The sequence below is a fragment of the Poecilia latipinna genome, unplaced genomic scaffold (assembly GCF_001443285.1).
Source record: "Poecilia latipinna isolate Pla-1442-1.1 unplaced genomic scaffold, P_latipinna-1.0 Scaffold809, whole genome shotgun sequence".
Taxonomy (NCBI): domain Eukaryota; kingdom Metazoa; phylum Chordata; class Actinopteri; order Cyprinodontiformes; family Poeciliidae; genus Poecilia; species Poecilia latipinna.
The window spans coordinates 295,135-317,968 of NW_015113425.1; the positions used below are offsets into that span (position 1 = coordinate 295,135).

Below are 22,834 nucleotides of genomic sequence, written 5' to 3' on the forward strand. Positions count from 1 at the left end.
CCAATGGTAGAATTTAATTTAATGTTATTTTACTTTTAAATAAATAGCACAATTTTCCTCACCTCCAACAAGAGACCAACATTTTTACACATTTTTCTTTTCACAATGCCTCAAGCTAAGTCAGATTAGGCCAAAGATTTGGGCCAAACATTTACACTTTCGAATTTAATTAAGTAAAGAAAAAAATATATATAAAAATCTCAGGTTTATTAATCTGGGGTATACCCAATAGGAAAATACTGCTAATCTTAACTCCCCTAAAATGGGTGAGGTTCAGCTGGGTTTAATATTGATAGTTTTGTGCAGTGGAATATTACGATTTAATAAGAGATAAGCAAACAATTTCTCCTTTACATAGAAACATGACGTGTAGGCCAAATATATAGGCCTGGGTACAGCTAAAATAGTATGGCAATAATATATTTTTTACTGATTTCTAATGGTTTTGGTGTCTGACCTACTCGGAAACGGGGGATATCAACAGAACCAACCAATCTGGCAACCCGCGTAACCGGTGGGTTCAGTAGTTACTGTGGGGAAGATGGTGGACCTGGTGACAGCAGCGTGCTCCAAACTCCGTCCTAAACACTTCGAGAAATATTTACCATCCCAACCTGGCGTTAGGTATAGATTACCCGGGGACAATCACAGATAATACACAGAAAAACTGGTAAAAATTGGGACATATCCCGCCCTGGACAGTTCTTTTTTCCGGGATTGAAGACGGCAGAGAGTTGTAAAACGTGGTTGGTGTTGCTCGTCACTGACGCTAGGCGAAGTGTCAACAGAAGAGTTTGAAAAAAAGGTGTCGGTTTTATAGTCTTTGACTCATAAACAGAAGTTTGGGCAACAGGAATAATTTAGACAGGCGTCTTTCTCTGTCTCCAGCTGTTGAATAACGGCGGAGCGGACTTGAAGGAGGCTAAACGACGCTGCTACCTCAGCTAGCTTTGTTGTGACCCGGAGGATCTGCTCGACATGCCGCGGAGTAAAAAAGGGAAACGTGGCTCCAGTAAGCCGGGTGAGTAACAGTAGCATGGAAATCCCCGTCCACCTCTATAGACACAAGAAAACAACAGGACGCATAATCTGAAAACAGGCTTTACATCTTTTAGTAATATTTATGATGTCCATGTGGTGACAGCAGCCTGTTGCTCTTCTGACTTCAGCGTGTAAACCTGTCATTGTTGCACCTGGCAACCACAGCGTTTTTATTACAATTCGTAATATTTGCAGAATGTTTTTTGCAAGGTTTTAGCGCTATTTTTCACCCATTACTCCTTTTAGCATAACACATAACTTCTGATTAAACATTAGCATATTTACAAATGAATGCAGTTTTGTAAATTAAATGTTGTTTTGTCATGAATATAAATGGGTGTTGGAGATGCACCTATTTGTGATCATTTGTGACCAATTTTGCAAAGTTGTTAATGCTGATTTTAGCCAATTCCGATTTCTATATAAGAACTCTAAAAAAACAAACAATTAAAAATATTTTTGACAAATGGAGAATGACATATTTAAAACAAGAAGAAACAACCTTATATTTATATTGCTGTGTTGCTCTTTTTCAGAGAAAAGCTAAACATGCAGTAAAATGCTCCACATTGGACAGAGCTATTTGCACACCTACAACTAAGCACAAATGCACAAAAACATCACTGAGACAATCTAATCGACTACTTTACCCCTCAGTAGGTTCTTATTGGGGATCAGTAGGGCAAATGTATATACAAAAATAACTTTATTTAGTCCTAAAAACAAGAATTGATTAAAATAGATATCAGTAAGTTAAACCTTTAAAGAAAATAAGAATTTATAATTCGGGAAAAGATCATTGTGCATCATCATTAACTGCAACGTACCAATTTTATTAGAAAGACTGTGGCTCCCTAGCTTTTGCACACCTGAAGCTATAGCAGTGTAGAATGTCATCATTTATTGAACTTTTTCCTGCAAGTTATTTTATAAATAACTATGTTTAAGCCTTAAGAAGCCTTTTTGTCATGAATGATTAGTATTTATATTGGCACCAGACGTAATATCACACTATGCGGGTTTCACAAATATTTTAAAACAAAGACAACATGGTGGTAGAGTTGATATTTTAAACTATTTTCCATTTTTTTTATTATTATTATAGATCAGCAAGAATCGCAAAACAGTCTCTACTCCTCATAGCTGACCCTGATCTTAACTATAATATATTGTGGAGTATTTTTTTCCTCCTTGTTTCTTTCAAATATCTTAAAATTGCGACCAAACTAATTCGTTACTACACCAACACTCGTAATGGACTTTAGAACATGCAGCTCCCTTTAGAAACACTTTTCATCCGTATGTGGTTCATCTTTCTGATTACTCGGATATTTACAGTGCTAACATAGTGTACTCTTGCATGCAGGGCTACGGTGAACTGCATATTATTTTTAGCAGCAGTGATATCATGCTATTTAAACTGTGCACAGCTGGTTGTACAGTTAGGTTTCAGAGTCCTGAAAGTGGGAAAGCTGCGTGCCACGTGCAAGTCTGTCTTTTTTTTTTTTTTCCTGCAGCCACACTAACAGGTTCCTGATGTTGTATGACAACGATGTGAATGTCGTGTGTCTCTGGTCCAGCCTGTTTGGAAAGCATGCATCTGTACACACAAACTCTATCGCATTGATTACCAACGGAAATTAGAAGGAGGGAAGTCATAAAGAAATAAACTAATGCATCTACAGGGTCATTAAATGTGGCGCTGCAGTGAGATCATGGAACATTTGAGCACTGGTGTTCATACGTAACATGATTTAGAAATAAAGCTCACTTCTGCTGTTTTTCTCTCCATCACGGCCATCCCTCATTACCCTTTTTTTCCCCCCTCGTCCCCTGATTTATTCTCCTATCCACTATTTTTATTCCCCATCCACGTACGTTGTATGTCAAACATCCTTTTGGTCCTTTTGCCCGTCCATCTCCCAACTCCATTAGGCTCTCTGCGTCAGGAGGTTCTTCAGCTGCAGCTTTCAGCTAAAGGATCGTTGAAAGGTAACTTCTCTGATTCCTTACATCAGATCCCCGTTGAGCTCAAACCCTGTGATGACCCTCAGTGAGGTGCATGCATTAAACCTTAACATCAACTGAAATGCTAAAGCGCACTGAAACCATTTCATTTCTTTACCCATATGCCTCACCTGACTTTTAACACTTTTTTTTTAACTGAAATTATTAGTCAACTTCCATATGACCTGACTAGAAGTGATGATGATGGTGTTGAGGGATTGTTTTTCCTCTTTATAGATGGGGAAGTAGAATTTTTAAAATGTATTATTTGGATTTTGGTTCCAAACGATGGCAAAAACAGCGTAATTGTGGTTGGGGTCATTTTTAAAAGGCTACTGTTAGTCAAAATGTCCAGATAGAGGCAGCAGTGGTATTTTTAGGCTTTTGCGCACCTGAGAAAATCAGGCTTTTGTTTTTTTATTTAAAGACAATGATGGGCCATATTTACTGCTGGTTGCCATTTGCAGCAAAATACAACTAGCTTACATGTGAACAGTGACCATTTGACTAATTTAGCACAGAAAATGTGCCTTAAATATGTCTAGAATGTAAAATGTGAGCATTTTTTCCCCCATTTCTGAAAATAATACATTAATGTTTTTAGTTTAGCTTGTTTTCTACAGAGAGTGTTAAAAGCACTAAATCTTCATTGTAGTAGTTTGTTTATTTTTTAAAACTAAAACTCTCTTTCATGAAACTGGCCTGACCCAAACGTCCAACCTATTTCACTGTTAAATGCTGAAACTCGAGCACAGAAGGACGTAAAATAAGTTCCCCACTCCCAACCTGAATCCCCGTTCCTCCCGAAGCAGCTAACGGTCCGGTGAAACTGTTTCCGGCTTACACCAGAACGTGACTGCAGTGTGTGGCCACTGGGTGATAAGGACTTGTGGAAGGGAAGCTGGCTGCAGTGAGCTGTGTACACGCGCTGCTCGTTTGGCTTCCCTGAGTGAAGATAAAATTAGAGACGTCTTTTTTTTTTTTTTGTCTCCAAGTGACAGTTTGCATGTACAGAATCCCAGCAGTCGCCTTTGCCTACTGAAATGGATTTGTGGTTTCAGATGACAGGCTATTTCCCAAACAAAGCTGTCCAGTCATATTTGGGTCAGCGTCACCGACTGCTGGAGTCTTTTGTTCGATCAATGAGACGCCACGTGAGTCGTGGCAGGCAGATAACAGAACCGTGGGTGGGTCTGCGTGGGAAGGTGTATCGCTGTGTGTGGGGCTGCAGTGGGAGTCAGCAGGCAGTGATCAGGAGTTCAAGGATAACTGGAAAAACCGCCGACTGGTCCACGCTCACAGAGCGCGTTACCTTCCCACCGAACCTGTTTGTTGATCCAAATCTCTGATTATGGAAACACATTTTTGCAGGTTCACAACAGTGATAAAGAGTATAAAAATAAAACACACAGAATGTGTCATGTAGCGTTTAATATAACAAACAGGACAAAATCATATTGTATGATTAGTCAGTTTTTCAAATTCTGATCCATTGTTTTTAAAAGCTTTATTTTTCTATTTATCTTTGATAACCTTACATGAAGATGCAATAGCATTGTGTTCTTTTTTTAAATTCTAGTCTTGAACCATTATTATAACAGAGGAGGGGTGACTTCATAACATGAGTCACATGAGTGTTAAAAATACTTTGACTATTTTATTAAGAAAGACAAAATGATAATGGAGTCTATCATCGTATATTAGTGACTATCTCAGCTCATGTTACTAAAACGACTCGTTCCTTTCTTTGTTCTGACTTCCTAAGATTGGACGCTCAGTAGAAAACAGAAAATTAATTCTTTCTATTATTTGCTGACAGTCTTCTGTCACAGCCTGAATGAACCACAATAGGGCATGCAGTTTTCTATGAAATGGTGTCTTACAGCTGTGATATGTAGTTTTTAAACATGTAATAAAAATGGCTGACAGTGGATATGGTTAGTTCACTGATTGGTAAAAGCTGGTATTTTTCAATTGCAAAATTCCAGTCACTAGTTGATTTTTAAAAAAAAATTTTATTACCCATATAGTATTAGTGGATGCATTTATGAGTGGACTAATAATAAGGCAGCCTACCCTAAAGTTTAAATAAAAGACATGGAACAACAATGAATCTAACACTGGGTCGGCTCAGGTTTGAATAGCTGAACTTTCCCCTATTATTACTCTGGTTACACATTCTCATTCCAGTTATTCATAGGTTGACTATGAACAGTTTTTTTTTTCTTTAGTCAGGTGGAAACGGCTGAATAATACAAGAGCAAATGTTGCTGAAGTTGTAACTCCTCTCACTTTTGTAGTTTCTGTTCAGTTTGGAGTAGCTGTCAAATGTTCGTTAAAACTAAATCACCTCAGCTGGTATTTCAAATAAAATCGCTCTGCTTTCCTGCTGTATGAGTGACCTCTGAATCACTTTTCCTGTGCCAGTTGATTTCAACGCAGCGTGACCATTCTGGATCGTGAACGCCCAATGAGGGGACAGATGAACGGCCTCGCTGGTCTTCAGTAATCCCACCAACAGTAGAAAGTCCTGAGCCGGCAGGAACATGAGCGTTAGCCTAGCTTAGCCTGGCTGCCTCTTCTTCCTCCAGCACACATGGCAGAGCTGTGCTGAAACAAACCTCCGGTGCGCTAATAAAAGCCTAAACCATCACGTAGTACTGCTTAATGGGAAAACCTTTCCAGTTCGGTGGTTTGCAGCTATGTCCTGATAGTTAGCCAAACAAAAAAAAACCCAGCTGTTTCTCTGGTGGATTTCTGGTTTCAATTTCTAATCACTATTTATTTTTGTAATTCTACATGTTGCAGATTCCAGGCTTTTTGTTTTCTCCACTTTTAAAAGTCATTGAGTTTCAGTAGAATACACCGTTTCCTTTCTAGAAACCAGAAACCGACCCAGGTCGTAAGTGTTTGAGTCAGAAACACAAATTATTGAAAGGCTAATAGTTGCAAAGCAAATGAACATAGACGATAGACGATCTCCATCTTCTTCTCTCTTAAGACTAATTAACTCTTCTACTCACTCACTCTGCAACTTTGTCTGGGTTCCAAGTCTTTTCTTGGTCCACTGAAGCACAAACCTTGGTTCTACCCTCACCTGGTACCAACATGTGCTGGCAGTGAGTTTATTTTCCAAGAGCTCCTGATTTCAAACTTCTTTTTTCCTGACTTGTGGAAATAACAATCATTGCTGCTAATCATTCTAACAGCGTTTCTGGACTTATTCTCTCAGCCCACTTCATTTTAACTTACTACTAAAAAGATTTCTTTGTTCTTGTTGTTGTTTTTTTTCCCTGCAAGTGCTTCACATTCTGTGGATGTTTTGTTTTTTGTTGCCAGGTGTTAAAAACGGGATGAAGGGAGAATCTGCAGCCAGTGACGATGAGCTGACATCGGACATTCTCAGCCACTACAGTAGCGCCAGTGAAACGGCTTCTGTCCTGGAAGAGGGCCCAGGTCTGTACAGAGACACAGACCTTATAATGCACAAAGCAGGCTGATTAAATTAGAGCAGCTGATTAAAACAAGTCTAGTTCTTGTTGCTGAGGTGAATATTAGATACGTTTTTTTGAGTTTTCTGAATATTTAGTAGGAAGTCTTAACTTTTTCACAACTACTTTGCGCAACATTGACTTTGTAAGTGTCCTCTGGTCATATTTAGGGAGTGAGCAGGTGGATGAACAGACTGCACAAGAAGAAACAGAAGACAAGCTCAAACAGTGTATAGACAACCTGATGGACAAAAGGTGAAGATTTTTATGTAGCTTCCCTAAAACAGAAATAATGACAGCACGATGGTCTGCTAGAACCTGACAATATATCCTGAAAATTGATTTCCAGGACAATATATCCTGAAAATCAAAACGCTAACAATTGGTGTGCGGAGATAAAAAAAATGTTGTTGGACAGATAACATGTTTGGATTAATGATTGGCAACAAGAAGATGTCAAACAACTAAAGGTTTGAAAACACAAGAGTTTATGGGCTGCAGTGTGACTATCTGTATTCTCCTATAAAGCGTCATTTATAGGAGAATACAGAAGTTCTGTGCATTAAACTCTGCTTTACAATAATATATTGTTCATTCTTCCCACAACAGGTGGATACTGTAGCAGCCAATATGAAAAAGCTTTGACTGTCTCTAATGTCTCATTGTAAAGTCTCGCTCTGTTTGTCTCTGTCTTTCAGTGCAAAGACTCGTCTGGCAGCCCTGGAGTCACTACGACAAGCTTTCTCCTCCAGAGTTCTGTACGACTTCCTGACAGGCCAGCGTCTCACCGTGTGCGACTGCGTGGAGAGAAGTCTCAAAAAAGGTTCTGAAGACAAGCGAGTTAATAGATTGACATTGTGTGTCACCATTGATGCGTCACGCTTTTAGTTTTGTTTGTTTGTTTGTACACAGACTTTCCGATTAATTTACAGAGCTTTGCCTGAGCTTGTTTGATGCAATATAAAACATCGTTCTTAGAGTGAACCAGTCAGGTGGCCCAAGTTTGACTTTCTTCCTCCGTCCCTCCGCGTCTGCAGGCGGCGGAGAGGAGCAGGCCGCGGCCGCAAACGTTTTCACCCTGCTGTGCATCCAGCTGGGTGGAGGGGACGAGGCCGAGGAGGGCTTCAAGTCACTTCGTCCTGTTCTCACCTCCATCCTGAATGACGGCGGTGCCAACATGGCAGCTCGTCAGAGCGTGAGTGACGCCCTCCGCTTAGCAAATCGCCCTTTAAAATGAAAACGCCGTTTCTGATCGGAAGTCCTGGACGATAAAAAAAAAAGAAAAAAAGATCAAGATTAAAATGTGGCATTAGCATTTTTAAACACATCTGCTTCAGAACATTTTATATGCATGCACTTTTTTACAGACTACTTTGCTTTTAGATAAAGATTTCTGCTTCTTTTTGAATGTTTTAAAAAGAGAAGCACCTCAATTGTTTCAGTTCACTGTCACTATTTAGACAAAAATAAAAAATAAAAACAGATGAAAACATTTATGTACATTAGTATGGCTTAATAAGGAAACGTCAGCGTTTTAATGTACATCTGCTTACTTCCTGTCTCATCAGTGTGCCAGGGCTTTGGGGTTGTGTTGCTATGTCTCCACTGCAGAAGAAGGAGAGGTGAGATTTGTTTACAACTTTTTGTGCCAACACACAACTACTCGATAACAAACCTGGGGACAAAACACCCCCCAAAAAAAGCATCAATGAGTTTCCTATATGTTGGATTTTGTATTTAGTTTCTGCTCAATGCACATTTTTAGCATGGTGTCCGATCTGTTGCAGGACCTGGTCAAGTCGCTGGCTCTTCTGGAGAGTGTCTTCTCGTCTTCCTACCCTAACAGAGAAGGAACGCTGCCCACACCCAAACCGGGTCTGCCCGGTCTCCACACTGCCGCCCTGCAGGCCTGGTCGCTGCTGGCCACGCTCTGTCCCACTTCCAAACTCACTGAGCTGCTGGAACTGTGAGTGGACAGGAAAAACATGATGAATATTAATACTCCAAATAAAGATTAATATCTCACTTTTTTTTGTTTTGATACATTCTTCTTCAGTTGAATAAACAAGTAAATGTAACATTTGAGTCAAAATCCAGTTTTTCATCCTTTGTTTTCCATCTAAAGGCACAAATTTATTCATAGTCACAATAAAAAAAAATACCCACCATACTAATTTGCCCATTCCACAAATTTGTGCTTGTGGAATGTATATCCTCTTATTTTATGGACAAATACTCAAAACGCACATTGCAACATCAGCCAAGATTTGCAGAAATCTGTATTAAATCAAAACACAGACACCACCAAAACATCTCACACACACACACACACACACACACACACACACACTGATATTTCATTGCACCGTCTTGGATATCACATGCATTCACAGGCTGTTTTAGAGATGAGAAGCTACTCATTGCATCAACTGGGGTTAGGTAACTAATCAGCTGGAAGACAATTGTCCATGCCTTCCAGCGGAAGAAGAAATTTGCATCTGGACATATGAATGAGTCTGTTCAACTATGACCAGTTGCTGGACATGCCAGTCAGTCTAACCTTCTTTGAAGTGGGTGTGGCCTTCTGATCTAGTCTCCGATAACAAATGTCTTGCAGCTTTTCAACCTGTCTGAGGTCCAACACAGTTGAGCCTCAGACTCCAGAAGGACGCCTTCCCTTGAGAGCTGGAATTTTAAACCCAGGATTTTGTCTAATGCACTCCAACATTATTGTATAATGTCATTAGTAGGTTGCAATCGTTACCAAATACTGATAATACATTCACTGTGTTCTTTGTAGGCACCTTCCTAAGCTGCAGGCCTGTCTGCAGAGCAGCGACGTCAACTACAGGATTGCAGTAGGAGAGACGATCGCTCTGCTGGTGGAGTTAGGCCGAAATATAGATGAGGTAAACGCAAACAAATACTACCTGCGTAGTGGAGGATAGTGTAACTATTGATGAATAATGGATGAATACTTTGTTGAATGCAAATCAATCTATTACATAAAATTCCATTAAAATCCATTGAAGTTTGGGGTTGTAATTTGATAGAATGTGGGGAAAAAATGTCAAGGGACATACATCTTTTTGCTAAGTGCTGTAAAAATGCATTTGACTTGGCGTCACTAACGCTATGTTGCGCTTGTAGGAGTTTGAGGTGGAGGACACCGAAAGTCTGTGCGAATGTCTGAAGAGTTTAGCCACAGACGGCAACAAACACAGAGCCAAAAACGACAGAAGGAAACAGCGCTCCATCTTCAGAGAGGTGCTACATTACATAGAGGTTGGTAGCTGTCTCAAGTATTTCCAACTTGGAGGGTTTGACTTTTGCTTTCCTGCTTGCAGTAGGTTTCTTCTGCATCCCTGCTGTCTCTTTAGTTCCTGACATCCAGTTTCTGTCCCCCACAGAATGAGGATTTCACTGAGGAGAAGATCAGATTTGGGGTGGAGAGCGTTTACATCGATGGGTGGATGAGGAAAAGAATCTACGATGCCTTCAAGGAGATCCTAGAATCTGGAGTTAGACACCATCTACAGGTGTGGTAACGACACTCCAACACAATAAAACACACTGTGTAGAACATTAAGACGATTTGTCCTCAACCAACCTCTATATGCAACTTTTGTTTTGGTGCAGTACAACCAGCTACTCCGAGACATCTTTGGCCTTGGACCTCCCCTCATCTTAGATGCTGCTACTATCAAAGGCAGTAAGATCTCACGGGTAGAGAAGGTAAAGTACGATGCATTTTTTCACTAGCTTACTCCTGGATCTTAAAACCGGTAATACCTGTTCAGAATAATAAATATGTTTGGAAACACAGAGTTTACTAGCCATTTAATTTTTAACATTAAAACATGATCTCTTCAATTTGTATTGGTTTAAAATAAAGGCCAATAGATTCTCTACTGGTATGTATTGTTGTTCAGTCTTAGTTTATGAAATAGTCATTCAAGGTTTCCTCCAGAAAACTTGCTAAGCCCTGTGGTTGGGTGCTTTAGAGTTAAATGTTTAAAGTTGACAGGAAATTTGAAAATATCACTTGATAATTATGTGTCATTGAAAGATTGGAAGATTAACACTTGAACACCAACTATAAAGTTTTAAAAAAATGCAAACATTTAAAAAGACATAAGCAATGCTTAGCCTGGTGGGGGCACAAGTAAAGTCTGGTGGCCCGCCAGGCTTATAATGCACTGGGGGAAACACTGGTCATTTCTTTTTTTTTTTTTTACCTCCTCATGAAAAAATTGTTCTTTCTGGTGAAGAAACCTTACACTCTACAAAAACTTCCTCCTAATGTAGCATAAACACTTTTTTTCCCCTGCCCTTCAACAGCATTTATTCAACTCGGCTGCCTTCAAAGCCCGAACGAAACTGAGGAATAAAGTCAGGGACAAACGCGCTGATGTCATGTGAGGGACGGACAAGAAGGGAGCGGATGAGGAACCGAGATGCCTTCGGATCTTCACCCATCACACACAAAAAGACTCAGATTTTTTCCCCTTGTGCTCTTCATTTGCTCTACAAAGAGCTTTACCTGCTATTAAGTGTTTTTGCCAGACCAGTTGTGTGGTTTTAATGAAAACATTTTGATGCTTTTTGGTTTTGTATTAATAAGTAGCAGAACAGGGTTGAAATCTGAACCAATCATTAAAAGAATCTGATTCTGTCCAAAAAAAAAAGGAGCCAAGGAAACGTTCTGCTAAGTGTCTTTACTGTATGGGATGTCCGATTCCTTGTTTACGCCCCTGAAAGCACCATGTCTCTCACCCAGCCAGAGTGGCTTCTTCAGCGGCCAAAAAAAACTTTTTACAAACAATGCAACCTTTGAGAAAAATGTGTGTGGTGTTTGTGTGCGAGTGTGTTTTATCTGACATTAATCTAACCATGAAATAAAACACTTACCATGTGAATCCAGAAGATGCCTAATTAAAAAAAAAAGAAACATTATTGTCATCTCTGTATTGCTTTTGCTTTTAGAAAAGAAGTGAGCTTTTTCTGGTGGAAAAAAATGTATTTTACTGTTTTTAATTTATTATAAGAGCTGTAATAAGTGTTTTTTAAGAAACTTGAAATTATAAACTGTTTACAGAGACAACTATGGTTAAAGATGACAGAAGTTTATATAAGTTTTCTTTGTGACTCATTTTTAACGAGGGTTACCGGGTCATAAAATATTTACGTGTATGTAACACAGCACATGGATTCATGGACATGTGTGTATGTGAGATGAATTAAATTAATTTTATTCTCTAAACAACAATAAATGCATTCTTAGCTGCTGATCAATAAAGTTTGACTACATTATTTTTAACTGATAAGTTCGCATTAAACATCCATCTGTTTAAATGACTGATTTCGTGAACTTGATGGCTGCCAAGGAGTTTGAACTGGTGATCAACCAGAAGTGAGAATGTTGATCCTTCTTGGAGGGAATCAAATGAAATAAAAAAGCACTTCAACATCTACAGATTGTTTTTAGTTATTCCAAATTGTTGAAATGTTGTACGTTTTCTTATAAGTAAAGTCAGCATAAGGCTAATGGGTATGTGTGCGATTTTAAAAAGTCATACTTTTTCTATGGTTTTAAAAATTAAAGAATATGCTGTCTATCTTAGCGTTTAAAGGTTTTTATTTTGACTTTTGATCTGAAATAATGGATATTATTTAGTGCATCATCTTTTTAATTAATGTTCATACAGAGTCTACTGACCATATGGAAAAATGGGAGGTGGGGACTTAAAACAAATGTTTTATTGGATTAGCATAATCTAAGATTGACACAAATGTATTCAATAGAGAAAGTTCAACACGTCTTTTCCGGGAAAAGTACACATTTCCAAGTAAAGTACCACTACCATTTTACCAATGGCCCATGTTTATATTGAACAGAAAGAAAATGCTTTTATTTTGGTGTTTCTGCTGCCTCCTCGTGGTTACTTTCATCACTACACCCACTTTGAACTGAGCAAGGTGGTATAGTCCCAACATGGAGGCGCAGCGCAGGTAGTGCAAAAATCATTCGGGTTTGGTGTTGAAGCGGCTTCATGAAATGCAAGTCAAGTCACTGACCGAGGGATGCGCTTAACTCTTGGCCTGAAATAGAGGCATTTGGCTGCTGCTCCTGAGGAGTAACGCTTTCATGCAACGACGGTGCCATTATCAGGCTTGTTAGCCGAGCCTGAAGGTTCATAGTGAGCGGTGTGTGGTGCAGCAGACGCGGATGGACTCCGACCAAATCACCGGGCTGTACGGAAAGGTCAGCGGCCTGGCTGCTCCTGTTTCAGCTCATGTGAGCGAGGAGCAGCTGCCGGAAGTCCGGATCTACACCGTGACAGCAGGTGAGTTAGCTGCAGCTAACACAGCGTCTTCCACTGATTGTGAACATTATTTATTTGTTAATTACACATTTGGAACTAAGTGGATTCAAGTCAGCTGCATAAATAAATGAATAATAATAACTGTAGTACAATTATTATTATTATTATTATTATTATTAAAACCGTCATGTTTCTTCTGTTTTAAAATAATCCTGACAATAAAATAAACTAATTATACTTTTAAACTCTTTGCTGAAATCAAATCTTACCATAAAATTGGTAATTTAACAGATTCTTCTCTGAAAAATGTTCACCCCATAAATCTAATAACTTCTTTGTGCCATGCTTACTGACAACATCTGCCATAAACTGTTTGTGATAACTGGCACATTGCTGACCTTAAACATGTAAACCTGTTTAAGGTCACATTTCAATAGGATTTAAGTCCAGACTTTGACTAGGCCATTTCTATTTTGTTGAGCTGTTTCCCAGATCTCTACACTGTAAAGTTTTTGCAGATCTGCCTCCCATCGCTTGAGGACATTAATGATACTGTAACTATCACATTTCTGCAAACAATTATAGAGACACGAAATAAAGCCTTTGTGCAACGTAAAATTAATCTAATCCTTTTGCCAGAGGCCCATTTTAATAAATCCCAACTTTTTACTGCGTACACATGCAGAGTGGATCCAGACTGACCTGGTCCGAAACTCCAGACTTCGCTACGCACAGCAGTGGACTCTGATCGCTGACAGCAACAACCACAAGAGCATCAGGACTGTTCTCCCACCTGGACCATGTTCACCGCTGTCTGGAGAGTGAGTGGTGCTTGCTTTAATGCAACTGTTTCATCCTCAGTTAGATTTACAGCTGCTATTAAGCCTTGACCATAAAACCTGTACAAATGTTTCATTTGTTTGAGAGATAGCTGCTGGAATAAAAGACTTCCTGAAGTGAATGATTGTAGCTTTATAAAACCATCAGTGACACAAAATACTTTAGTCAGGCAGAGCAGACTGCTGTTAAGCTTCAAAGACTTAACAACACTGCAGAAATGTTTTCTCCCTCTTGCTCAACTGGAATTGACCCATGCCTTTACATAAAAGAAATCTACATATTGAGGTTTACTAAGCGAGAATAAATGTCTATATTTTTAAAATGATATCAGCCTAAAGGCTATACATTTGGCACAAACAATGATTCAACGATCCACCAGATCTTACAGAATAGAAGACACATTCTCTTTTTCAGCATGCATGGGATTATTAAAAGTGAAAAACAAAGGAGCAACGTTTGTGTTCAAGCTGTGCACGCAAAAATAGTTATTGTGCAAACTGCCGGCACAGGAGATGTGGCTCGGCTAGGGATCCAAACAATTAATTGACTTTCGATTAATCGCTTAAAATTAGTCCCAGTCGAATAACTGATGATATCTGCTTAGACCCACTTTTAGTGTTGTAGTGTGCCCGCCATCCAGAAGAGGGTGCGACTGGACATCCTTAATCCCAGCCAGTTAACGCAGAAACAAAGGTGGTGGTGCCATACCAGAACAGGAAAGTGAAACGGTCCAGAGTTCGGCGTGAGATGGAAAATGCACTTTATGTGGCTCATTCAGCTGCGCTTCCTGATAGAGCAGTGTGAACTTCTCAACCACAAATGATTAAAATATTAAAATGTGCTTTGTTTTCTAAATGTCAGAAAAACAGTCTTTTGTGTTATGGAAAGAAGAGAAAAAGGCCACTTATCAATTAATCATTAGTCAATTGTGATTGATAAGCTCAATCAACTTTAGGTCAATAACTTGGCATTTCCAGTTCTGTTTTTCTTCAGATGACAATGGTGACTATTTTGCAGAAGTATTCATTTCTGTTCTTCAGGTTACTGAGTGAACTGTCGCCAATTTGTGGCCTGAGGGCTGTTGTCAGGGAGACGAGCAGCCAGCAGCTCCTAGAGGTAAGAACGATGGATCTAAATCATCCCCAGGAACATAAGCGCTTTAACATCTCAATAAGCTGCTGCTTGTGCTCGTTCCTGTTCAGATCTGGGACCGTCACGGCCTCAGGAAAAGCCTCAACCTGTCGGCCCTGAACATCCACGGCAGAGTGTACGACGACAGTAAGAGATCGGACTGAGCATCGTCCGTGAGTGTGGTACTTTGACACGCCCCTCATGTCTCGCTGTGTGCGTCCAGCTCAGTTCGGCTGCCTGTCCTGGTCAGAGTGTGAGAGCAAGCTGCTGTTCGTAGCTGAGCGTAGCCGCAGCTCGTCGGCAGAAACGCGTTCTGGAGAATCCGCGAGCAGAAAGGTTGGCAGACATCGCCACGGAAACACAGCCCCGATATCGAGTTCGCTGTACGGAGACGTCTTTGTGTCCACACAGGACAGGAGCGTGTACTGTGAGGACTGGGGCGAGGCTCTGACCAGTAAGAGTGTCCCAGTGCTCTGTGTGGTGGATTTGCATCATGGTGAGGTCCAGGTGCTGCAGGGCGTCCCGCAGGACGTCTCACCTGGACAGGTGAGGAGAGAGGCTAACCTCACTTCTTCATCACTGATGTTTTTAATCACAGCAGAAACTTTATTTTCTGACGGTTAACCAATATATGAATGTTTTCCTCAGGCGCTGTGGGCTCCCGGCAGCCAGGCTGTGTTTTTCGTCGGCTGGTACCAGGAACCTTTCAGACTTGGACTGAAGTTCTGCTCCAACCGCAGGTTTCAGACTTTATCATACACACCTAGAATGAAAAAGAATGACAAAAAAAGTAGTTTATCACTTTAATCTAACTTATATCTTGACATTCTAATTATTGAATGTGAGAACATGTATAAATGATCAAACTACAGGCCGGGGGAAGATTGGGAGCTTCTCAAAGTAGTAAAATGTCCTTTATGTCTTTAGATATTTATATTGGACATCAATAGAAATTAGAAGAAAAAACAAACCCTTAAAGAGCATCTACTGTTTAGAAATACATCTGCTGCTTTCCCTCGCTTCAGAATGTTTCTTTGCTGTTGATATGGAAACATTTTTCACACTACTAAGTATTTACCTGGAGGATTCAGAGTCTGTTTTATCCTAAAAACCTGGCGTAAGTGTTTACTTCCTGATTGGAATCGATTCTAATATTTTCCTGCCTTGACTCTCGATCGTAGCTTAATAAATTCAGTTAAATTTAAGCTGAATTTAACTGAATAATCCAGCATGATCTAGAGAAATTTTTTTTATTTTTTATCTTCCTTGTGTTTCAGGTCGGCTTTATTCAGACTCAGCCTGGATGGACGCTGTGGTGAGACCTTTACCTCCGTCTCTATTAACATATACGTCTCTGATCCTGTGACCTTTGACCTCTGCGATCTACACCGCCCTCTCTCCTGTCCCAGAGTGTATATCGGGGGACAACCTCTCCGTGTCCTGTCCCAGGCTGAGTCCAGATGGGTCCACGCTGATCTACCTGCAGGGTAGAGTGTTTGGGCCTCACAACCAGTGCCTCAGTGTGCAGCAGGTGTGGGGTGTGTTTGGGTTGTTTTGTACTTCTCTGTGTGTTTTCTGTCCATTAACAGTTGAATATTAAACCTGCACAGTTGGACCTGAGCAGTGGGAAGACCTCGACCATGGTGGACGTGGTCAGCAGACCTCAGACTGGTGGGTTAAAGGTCGATCAGGCCACCCAATCAAGACTCACTCGGTGCAACGCGTTGGTCTAAACTGTTGGAGCTTTAATTAATACACATCTAGATTATATCTAGATTAGTAATCTTGTACATTTCTGGTGGTTCCAGGTGAATTTGCGGGCGTGTATGAAGCGCTGCCGTCCCGCTGCTGGTCTGCAGACGGCCAGAAAGTCGTGTTCAGCAGCGCCGTTAGAAACTGGAAGGTAACGCTCACAGCTGTCTGCAACCAACAAGCAGATATTCATGCCATACTTTCAAAATAAAGCGAGCTGTGTTTGATTTTGAGTCATTAGCAGTTAAACTGCTCTGTGTTTCCTGTCAGGATGTCTTCATGGTGGACAGAGGAACAAAGAAAGTCTCTTCCCTCTCTGATAGTAAGAGTCCGTCCTCTCCTCTCCCTCCCTCCTCTCTTCTGTCCTCATCTCCATCTTTTATTTTCCCTTCTCCTCCCTCCCAGCCTCCCACTCCTCTCCTTCCTCCCCCTCCATCCCCTTATTGGTGTTTGTATTCACCTCCGCCACCACCTCCTCCACCGGCCGTCCCCCTCTTCCCTCCTCCTCTTCCTCTTCTGTCTCCTGTTCTTCCACCTCCTCCTTCTCCTTTTGCCCAAAATTCGGCCCCTCCTCTTCCTGCCGACTCTTACTTTCCAAACCCTCCTCCTCTTCCTCCTCCTCATTCCTCGTCTCATCTTCACCAAGAACACCAGAGACAGGTGGAAGGTATGACATTTCAAAGTAAAAGCCCAGGGTTGCGAGCTCTATAAAAATGGAAGAACACTTTTGACAGTGCAGTTGTTGTATATGTATCTTAAATTCATACATCTTTTAAAAGTATTCAAACCTTTCCACGTTTTGTCACATTACAACTACTAATGTCAAGTGTGTTTTATTGAGATTTACTGTGATAGAGCAAAAAAAAATATGCACACAGTTGTGAAGCAGAAGGATTTAATACATGGGTTTGACATTTTTTTTGTTGTTGTCTTTCCTGCATTTCAGCTGCAGACGTCTCTGATCTTTCTAAGGTTTATGGAAGCTGGAAGCTACTGACAGTCCAAAGAGACCTGATGGTCATCTGCTGCTCCAGCCCCAACTTGCCTCCCACCCTGGTCAGACACACTCACACACACACACACTCACACTCACACACACACACACACCGATGTAACCCAGATGAATGGGTTTTCCAGCTCAGGTAATGTGTTGCTCTGGTGTGTGCAGAGGGTGGGATTCCTCCCATCAGCAGACGAGTCTGTAACCTGGAGAACTCTGCAGCAGCCCGTCACGACGTTTGATTACCTCTGGACGGTCCTAGATGTCACACCTACATCAGACGAAGACAACCAACGTTACCGTGAGCTTTCAGCTTCTTTCTCATTAGAAGATTTCTTTGGGGAGTAACATGATAAACGTGTGATGTAATTTGTCAAACCTGGATGGACAGATTATTTGTCTCAGGACATACAAGCACGACATGGTAACGGTTTTAACAAATATGTAAAAAAAACAACACAAAACATAAATATATATTTATAAATGTTACTGCACATTTAAGAGCTGGAACATTAATATGAACAATAAAATAACAGAAAACATGTGAGATTTTTTCCACTTGTGAATTCCTGCAAGGTTTAGAATCAAAAAAAACTTTCAAGAAAACCAAATGTTTGATTAAATAAGTTTTGTTCTTCGTTCTTCTTCATTGTCTGTTTTCTAAACAGCTGGCTTAGATTTCGGGGCCATCTTGGTCAAACCGTCCCGTCTCTTCTGTGAAACCGGAACACCTGTGGTTGTCTTCGTCCATGGTCTGGACCTCTCTTTGGCTTTGCATGGGACATTTTCACATAGCAAAACGGCTCATATAAACACCCAGAACAATGCCTTGCTCGTTTAGGTGGCCCTCACTCCCAGTTCCCTGCAGAGTGGAACAGCACCACCGCTGGACTGGTTGAACTGGGCTTTGCTGTGCTTATGGGTGAGATATTTTGTTTCCTTGCTCGTCTGCAGAATTTCTCCCAGAAACACACAGATGGCGACTTTCATAATCTTACAGATGTGTATGAGGAAAACACCTGGAAAGATCCCATGTGTGTAAAGTTGCTGTGTGCATCAGTTGGGGCAATGTCAGCCTGGATTTTTTTTTTCCTGCACTTTAAAAGTTTACTTTAAATATCTGTTTTGGATTACATCGCATGCCAGCGATAACAATCATAACTAGATTTTAGTATTTTTTTTGGGTTCCAAGGGTTTGATCCCTTTGTAATTCAGCTGTCGTCACTCTGCCTTTTTTTCTGTCTCCATCCAGTGAACTATCGGGGATCCACAGGATTCGGACAAGACAGCATTTTATCCCTGATTGGTCAGATTGGGAGTCAGGATGTAAAAGATGTTCAGGTATCAACTTTCCTTGTCTGTCTCTTGAAATAAGCCTATGATGAGCGAAGTGTTGATGTTCTAGCAGATGAGTGTTTGTCACATCACAGAGATCCTTCACCTTAACACCATGAAATTAATCTTGTCTGTGTTCACCCTGTAATACAGCGGGCTGTTATGGCTTCGCTCCAAAGTGACAAAACCCTCGATCCCAAACGCTTGGCTGTGATTGGTGGTTCCCATGGTGGTTTCCTGTCCTGTCATCTGGTTGGTCAGTACCCAGACTCCTACAGAGCGTGCGCAGCCAGGAATCCGGTCATTAACGCCGCTACGCTGCTGGGAACCAGTGACATAGTGGACTGGTGAGAAAAACTGTACATAATATTCACAACAGCGTCGGTGGGATGTGAAAAAGTATTCACACCTCCTGGACCTCTTCCGTTTTTGTTTGTTTTTTTGGATTTTTTTTTTTTTTTTTTTTTAGGAAGGGCACATAAAAACACAAATTAAGTGAAAGGGAAATATAACATTGTGTAAGTTTGTTCTCTTCAAAAGTTCAATGGGTGGGGATACTTTCACATGGGACTGTAATAGTCACTTTATAACATGAGTTTTGTTTTTCTGTCTTCCTGCTTACAGGAGATACACAAGCGCAGGCTTTCAGTTCTCATATGACAACATCCCTAATGCTGAAACCCTGGCTGCAATGTTACTGAAGTCTCCCATCACACATGCAGCACAGGTAAGACTCATATAAACACACACTTTATTACATTACAGCTTTGAAGAAACTGATAAATGACCTTATTTAATTTCTATTGTCAAATACGTTTCAGTAGCAATTCTTAACATGATTTATTGAGCATTTTGAAGTTCCCTGTATTACCAAAAAATGCCCTCTAGAGGGTGCTAAACTCTAACATAAAAATGTTCGCATTTTTATGTTAACAAACAATTGTTTGTTTTTTAAACTGTAAGAGTTTTATTTTTTTATTTTTATTTTTTTTTTTTTATTGTTATGTTGTGTTTTAATGTACAGCACTTTGTATCAGCTATGGTTGTTTTAAAGTGCTTTATAAATAAAGTTGGTATGGTATGGTACATAACAGTTTTGAGTTTTAGAGATGCTATAAAACATCACTTTCATGAACAGATAGGATTTTTGAATTACAGTTACTTCTAGTTAAGGGAAGAAAGAGTTTACATGACCTTTATCAAGTCAATGTCACTGTGTTTAACGTGTGTAGATCAAAGCACCAGTGCTACTGATGTTGGGTGGGAAGGACAGACGAGTTTCTCCTCATCAGGGTCTAGAGCTCTACAAAGTACTGAAGAGCAGAGGTTCACCTGTCAGGTACAAGCAAGCGGCATTAAAACCTAAAATGGTGGCTCAGACCCTTGGACTTCTACCGTTTCATTTCTCTCTCCAGGTTGTTATGGTTTCCGGAGGACGGACACTCTCTGTCCAGGGTGGACACTCAGGTCGACTGCTTCCTCAACACCGTGCTGTGGCTGAACCAACACCTCTGAGCAAATCCTTCTAAACAAACCCCTGTGATGAGGCTGCTGTGATTCTGCTGACTGCTGCTGAATTTTTGACACACCTCATTTGGAATAAAACAGAAACCCTTTGTACTAAAATGAATCCTAATTTTATAAAAGTGTGTTTGAAAGAAAATCATGCAATAAACACTGGTCATGATCTGCAGATTGGATCATTTTGTTTTCATCTTGGTTGAGTACCGTATCTCCTACGGTTGCCTTAACCCTAATTTCTGGTAGATTTTTTAATACTAATAGCTGACATCAACGTGCATTATTTTTTTAAGAATGAACAAAAATACACCTGATGTTCTCTAAAAAAAGAGATCTGATTTGATGTAATTAAAATATATCTATAATTTTTAAAATGAAATACAAATTTGTTCAGTTTTTTGTTTTGTTTTTTTGTCTTTATAAAAAGAAAAGAAATTTGACAACTTAAAATTGGACCCAATCTATATCTTTAAGAAGCTCCTACTCTTTCCTACGCTCCGCCTTCGCCACGTCATGAAGGCACGCAAAGAGCCTATGGACGTCAGCTTTCGTGTTCGGGAATAAGCGGCTCGGTCGCTTCCGGTCGATTGAAAATGGCATTTTACCCTAGGTGCTCACAGCGCTTGCCCAAGTTAACAATTAATGTGCATCGATCAGAAGCACCAACAAGTGAGCTGCAGAAAAGTTTTAAGACATACGCCTCGCTATACATTCACAGATACAAAGGTGAGTTTTACTTTCTTCAAACTTTGTGGCTAACATTAGTTTTATTACTTTTGCATGCTTTTCAAACAGGACGGTGTTTGCAGCAGTGTGCACAGGCGGATCAGTTGCTCGGCCGTCTGGCTCTGGTCTGCTCACTCCTTACCTTACATACCGCCACCTACTGTGCATGAGCGTGTAACACATGCTTGAGATTTACATGAGTTTGTATGATGAGCTCAGCAGATGCATATTTCTACCAGGTGTTTACTAATTTCTGATGTGAAGGAGCTGAGTGGGGGAGTCGGAGTTGGGGGCTGCTCTGTGAGGCGGAAGCTTGTAAGTTTGGAGCCTGCAAATCAGTGATTCTTGAGAATAGGGACAAAATGGGTTTTAATTTCTTCCAATTTTTAAAAAATTATTTCTCAACCTTATGTATGCAGATATGACAAATGATGTTTGGAAATGTAGAGATGCTAAGGTGCAGTCTCCCAGTTGCAACATTTTTTAAAATTAAATTTTTAATCGACCTGACCCAGAACTTTATCACCATCTGACAAAAATATAAAATAATTTTTTAATTACCATATTAGCGATGTTTTACTAATTTTTACAGACAAATGCTTCTCAAGAAACAAACAAACAAAAAAAAATAAACAAAAAAACAACAAAAAGTCCATCTGACAGAGTTGACAGTACAAGTTGACACAGAACTGAAGGTGGTGACAAACTAATGAGTAAAATAAAAAACTTGATACATGTGAAGTAATGCAATTTATGTAAAATACATTAAAATGAATTAATTGCACAAATTAAGTGAGATTTGACAACAATTTAACTGAAAGAGTCAAAAAAACTGATGGAGTTGACATGTGACGGAGTTCACAAAATACCAAACTACCTCAATTTATATGATGTTATTCTGAAGGAGGCCATTCTGTAGCTCGTCAGGTCCATGAAATCTTTACAGTTTACCAAAATTAAGCTTTTATTTCACAAAATTTCATCAAAGTTTTGTAAATTGTCAGTTATGGAGTTGACACATCATGGTTGTGATGAGCAACTAAGGAATAAAAGAGAAGAAAAAACTAAAGAATAACATAAGCTAACCAGAGCTAATTAGCCCTCTTAGCAAAGGAAGAGAAAGGAAGAGGTCATGGGGTCCTCAGATGTTCTGGTGCCCCCCAATAATGCCTGATGTTTTTACTTTCTTTTCATGTCTAACGGTGTTGACAAAAACTAGGGACAAATTTCAACGGAGATGGAAAATATCTAAAAATTATTTTGAATTCAACTTATCGATACTTTTATAATTATTTATATTAATATTTATACTTAATTGTCATAATATATAATTTTAGTATTTCTTTAATTGTTTTAAACTATTATAATGTATTGAGTTCTGCTCCGGGACACGGGATCTTGTTTGAAATAATAATGAAAAAAAGATATTCAGCAAACACAAGGAATATATACATTGTTGTGCTCACATGACCCAGGTTAGTTTAGTCAGATATTTTAAAAAATAATATTTTGTATATGTTTCATTCGAATTTTGTGCTTTATCCAGGACCTGTTTATTCTCAAGAATCACTGTTTTACTTACGGCAATATGTGTCATGTGACTAAGCTTTAATAGTCACATGACATGTGATATAGATATATGACATAGATATGTAGAACTAGAT

General features: G+C 39.9%; 2 protein-coding genes and 1 long non-coding RNA gene across 5 annotated transcripts in view; all 3 read left to right on the forward strand.

The window, feature by feature from the left end:
• Nucleotides 1–487: 487 nt before the first annotated feature.
• Nucleotides 488–12,011, forward strand: ifrd2 (interferon-related developmental regulator 2). 2 transcript variants are annotated; one of them, XM_015047134.1, is made up of 14 exons: nucleotides 488–805; nucleotides 889–1,021; nucleotides 2,977–3,033; nucleotides 6,388–6,504; nucleotides 6,710–6,794; nucleotides 7,238–7,362; nucleotides 7,577–7,734; nucleotides 8,108–8,161; nucleotides 8,327–8,505; nucleotides 9,340–9,448; nucleotides 9,690–9,824; nucleotides 9,950–10,078; nucleotides 10,179–10,274; nucleotides 10,881–12,011. In XM_015047134.1, exons 2-14 carry the CDS (start codon nucleotides 979–981, stop codon nucleotides 10,959–10,961), a joined length of 1,368 nt encoding a protein of 455 aa, XP_014902620.1. In that variant the 5' UTR covers nucleotides 488–805; nucleotides 889–978; the 3' UTR covers nucleotides 10,962–12,011. The 2 variants fall into 2 exon arrangements, with proteins under 2 accessions (XP_014902620.1, XP_014902621.1); XM_015047135.1 differs by lacking the exon at nucleotides 2,977–3,033 and having other exon boundaries at nucleotides 489–1,021.
• Nucleotides 12,012–12,499: 488 nt separating this feature from the next.
• zgc:136971 (S9 family peptidase) lies at nucleotides 12,500–20,616 on the forward strand. 2 transcript variants are annotated; one of them, XM_015047140.1, is made up of 22 exons: nucleotides 12,500–12,886; nucleotides 13,551–13,686; nucleotides 14,746–14,821; nucleotides 14,908–14,983; nucleotides 15,060–15,172; nucleotides 15,248–15,382; nucleotides 15,485–15,576; nucleotides 16,114–16,151; nucleotides 16,246–16,367; nucleotides 16,447–16,507; nucleotides 16,645–16,739; nucleotides 16,859–16,910; nucleotides 17,235–17,255; nucleotides 17,535–17,644; nucleotides 17,757–17,889; nucleotides 18,257–18,340; nucleotides 18,430–18,510; nucleotides 18,841–18,929; nucleotides 19,077–19,270; nucleotides 19,548–19,650; nucleotides 20,156–20,262; nucleotides 20,339–20,616. In XM_015047140.1, exons 1-22 carry the CDS (start codon nucleotides 12,769–12,771, stop codon nucleotides 20,436–20,438), a joined length of 2,136 nt encoding a protein of 711 aa, XP_014902626.1. In that variant the 5' UTR covers nucleotides 12,500–12,768; the 3' UTR covers nucleotides 20,439–20,616. The 2 variants fall into 2 exon arrangements, with proteins under 2 accessions (XP_014902626.1, XP_014902627.1); XM_015047141.1 differs by lacking the exon at nucleotides 17,235–17,255.
• A 427-nt stretch (nucleotides 20,617–21,043) lies between these two features.
• The window catches only part of LOC106956344 (uncharacterized), a 19,499-nt gene continuing 17,708 nt past the window's right edge, over nucleotides 21,044–22,834 (forward strand). Inside the window, exon 1 of the long non-coding RNA XR_001426755.1 lies at nucleotides 21,044–21,170. This is a non-coding gene — a long non-coding RNA (uncharacterized LOC106956344). The remainder of the gene's footprint in view (nucleotides 21,171–22,834) is intronic.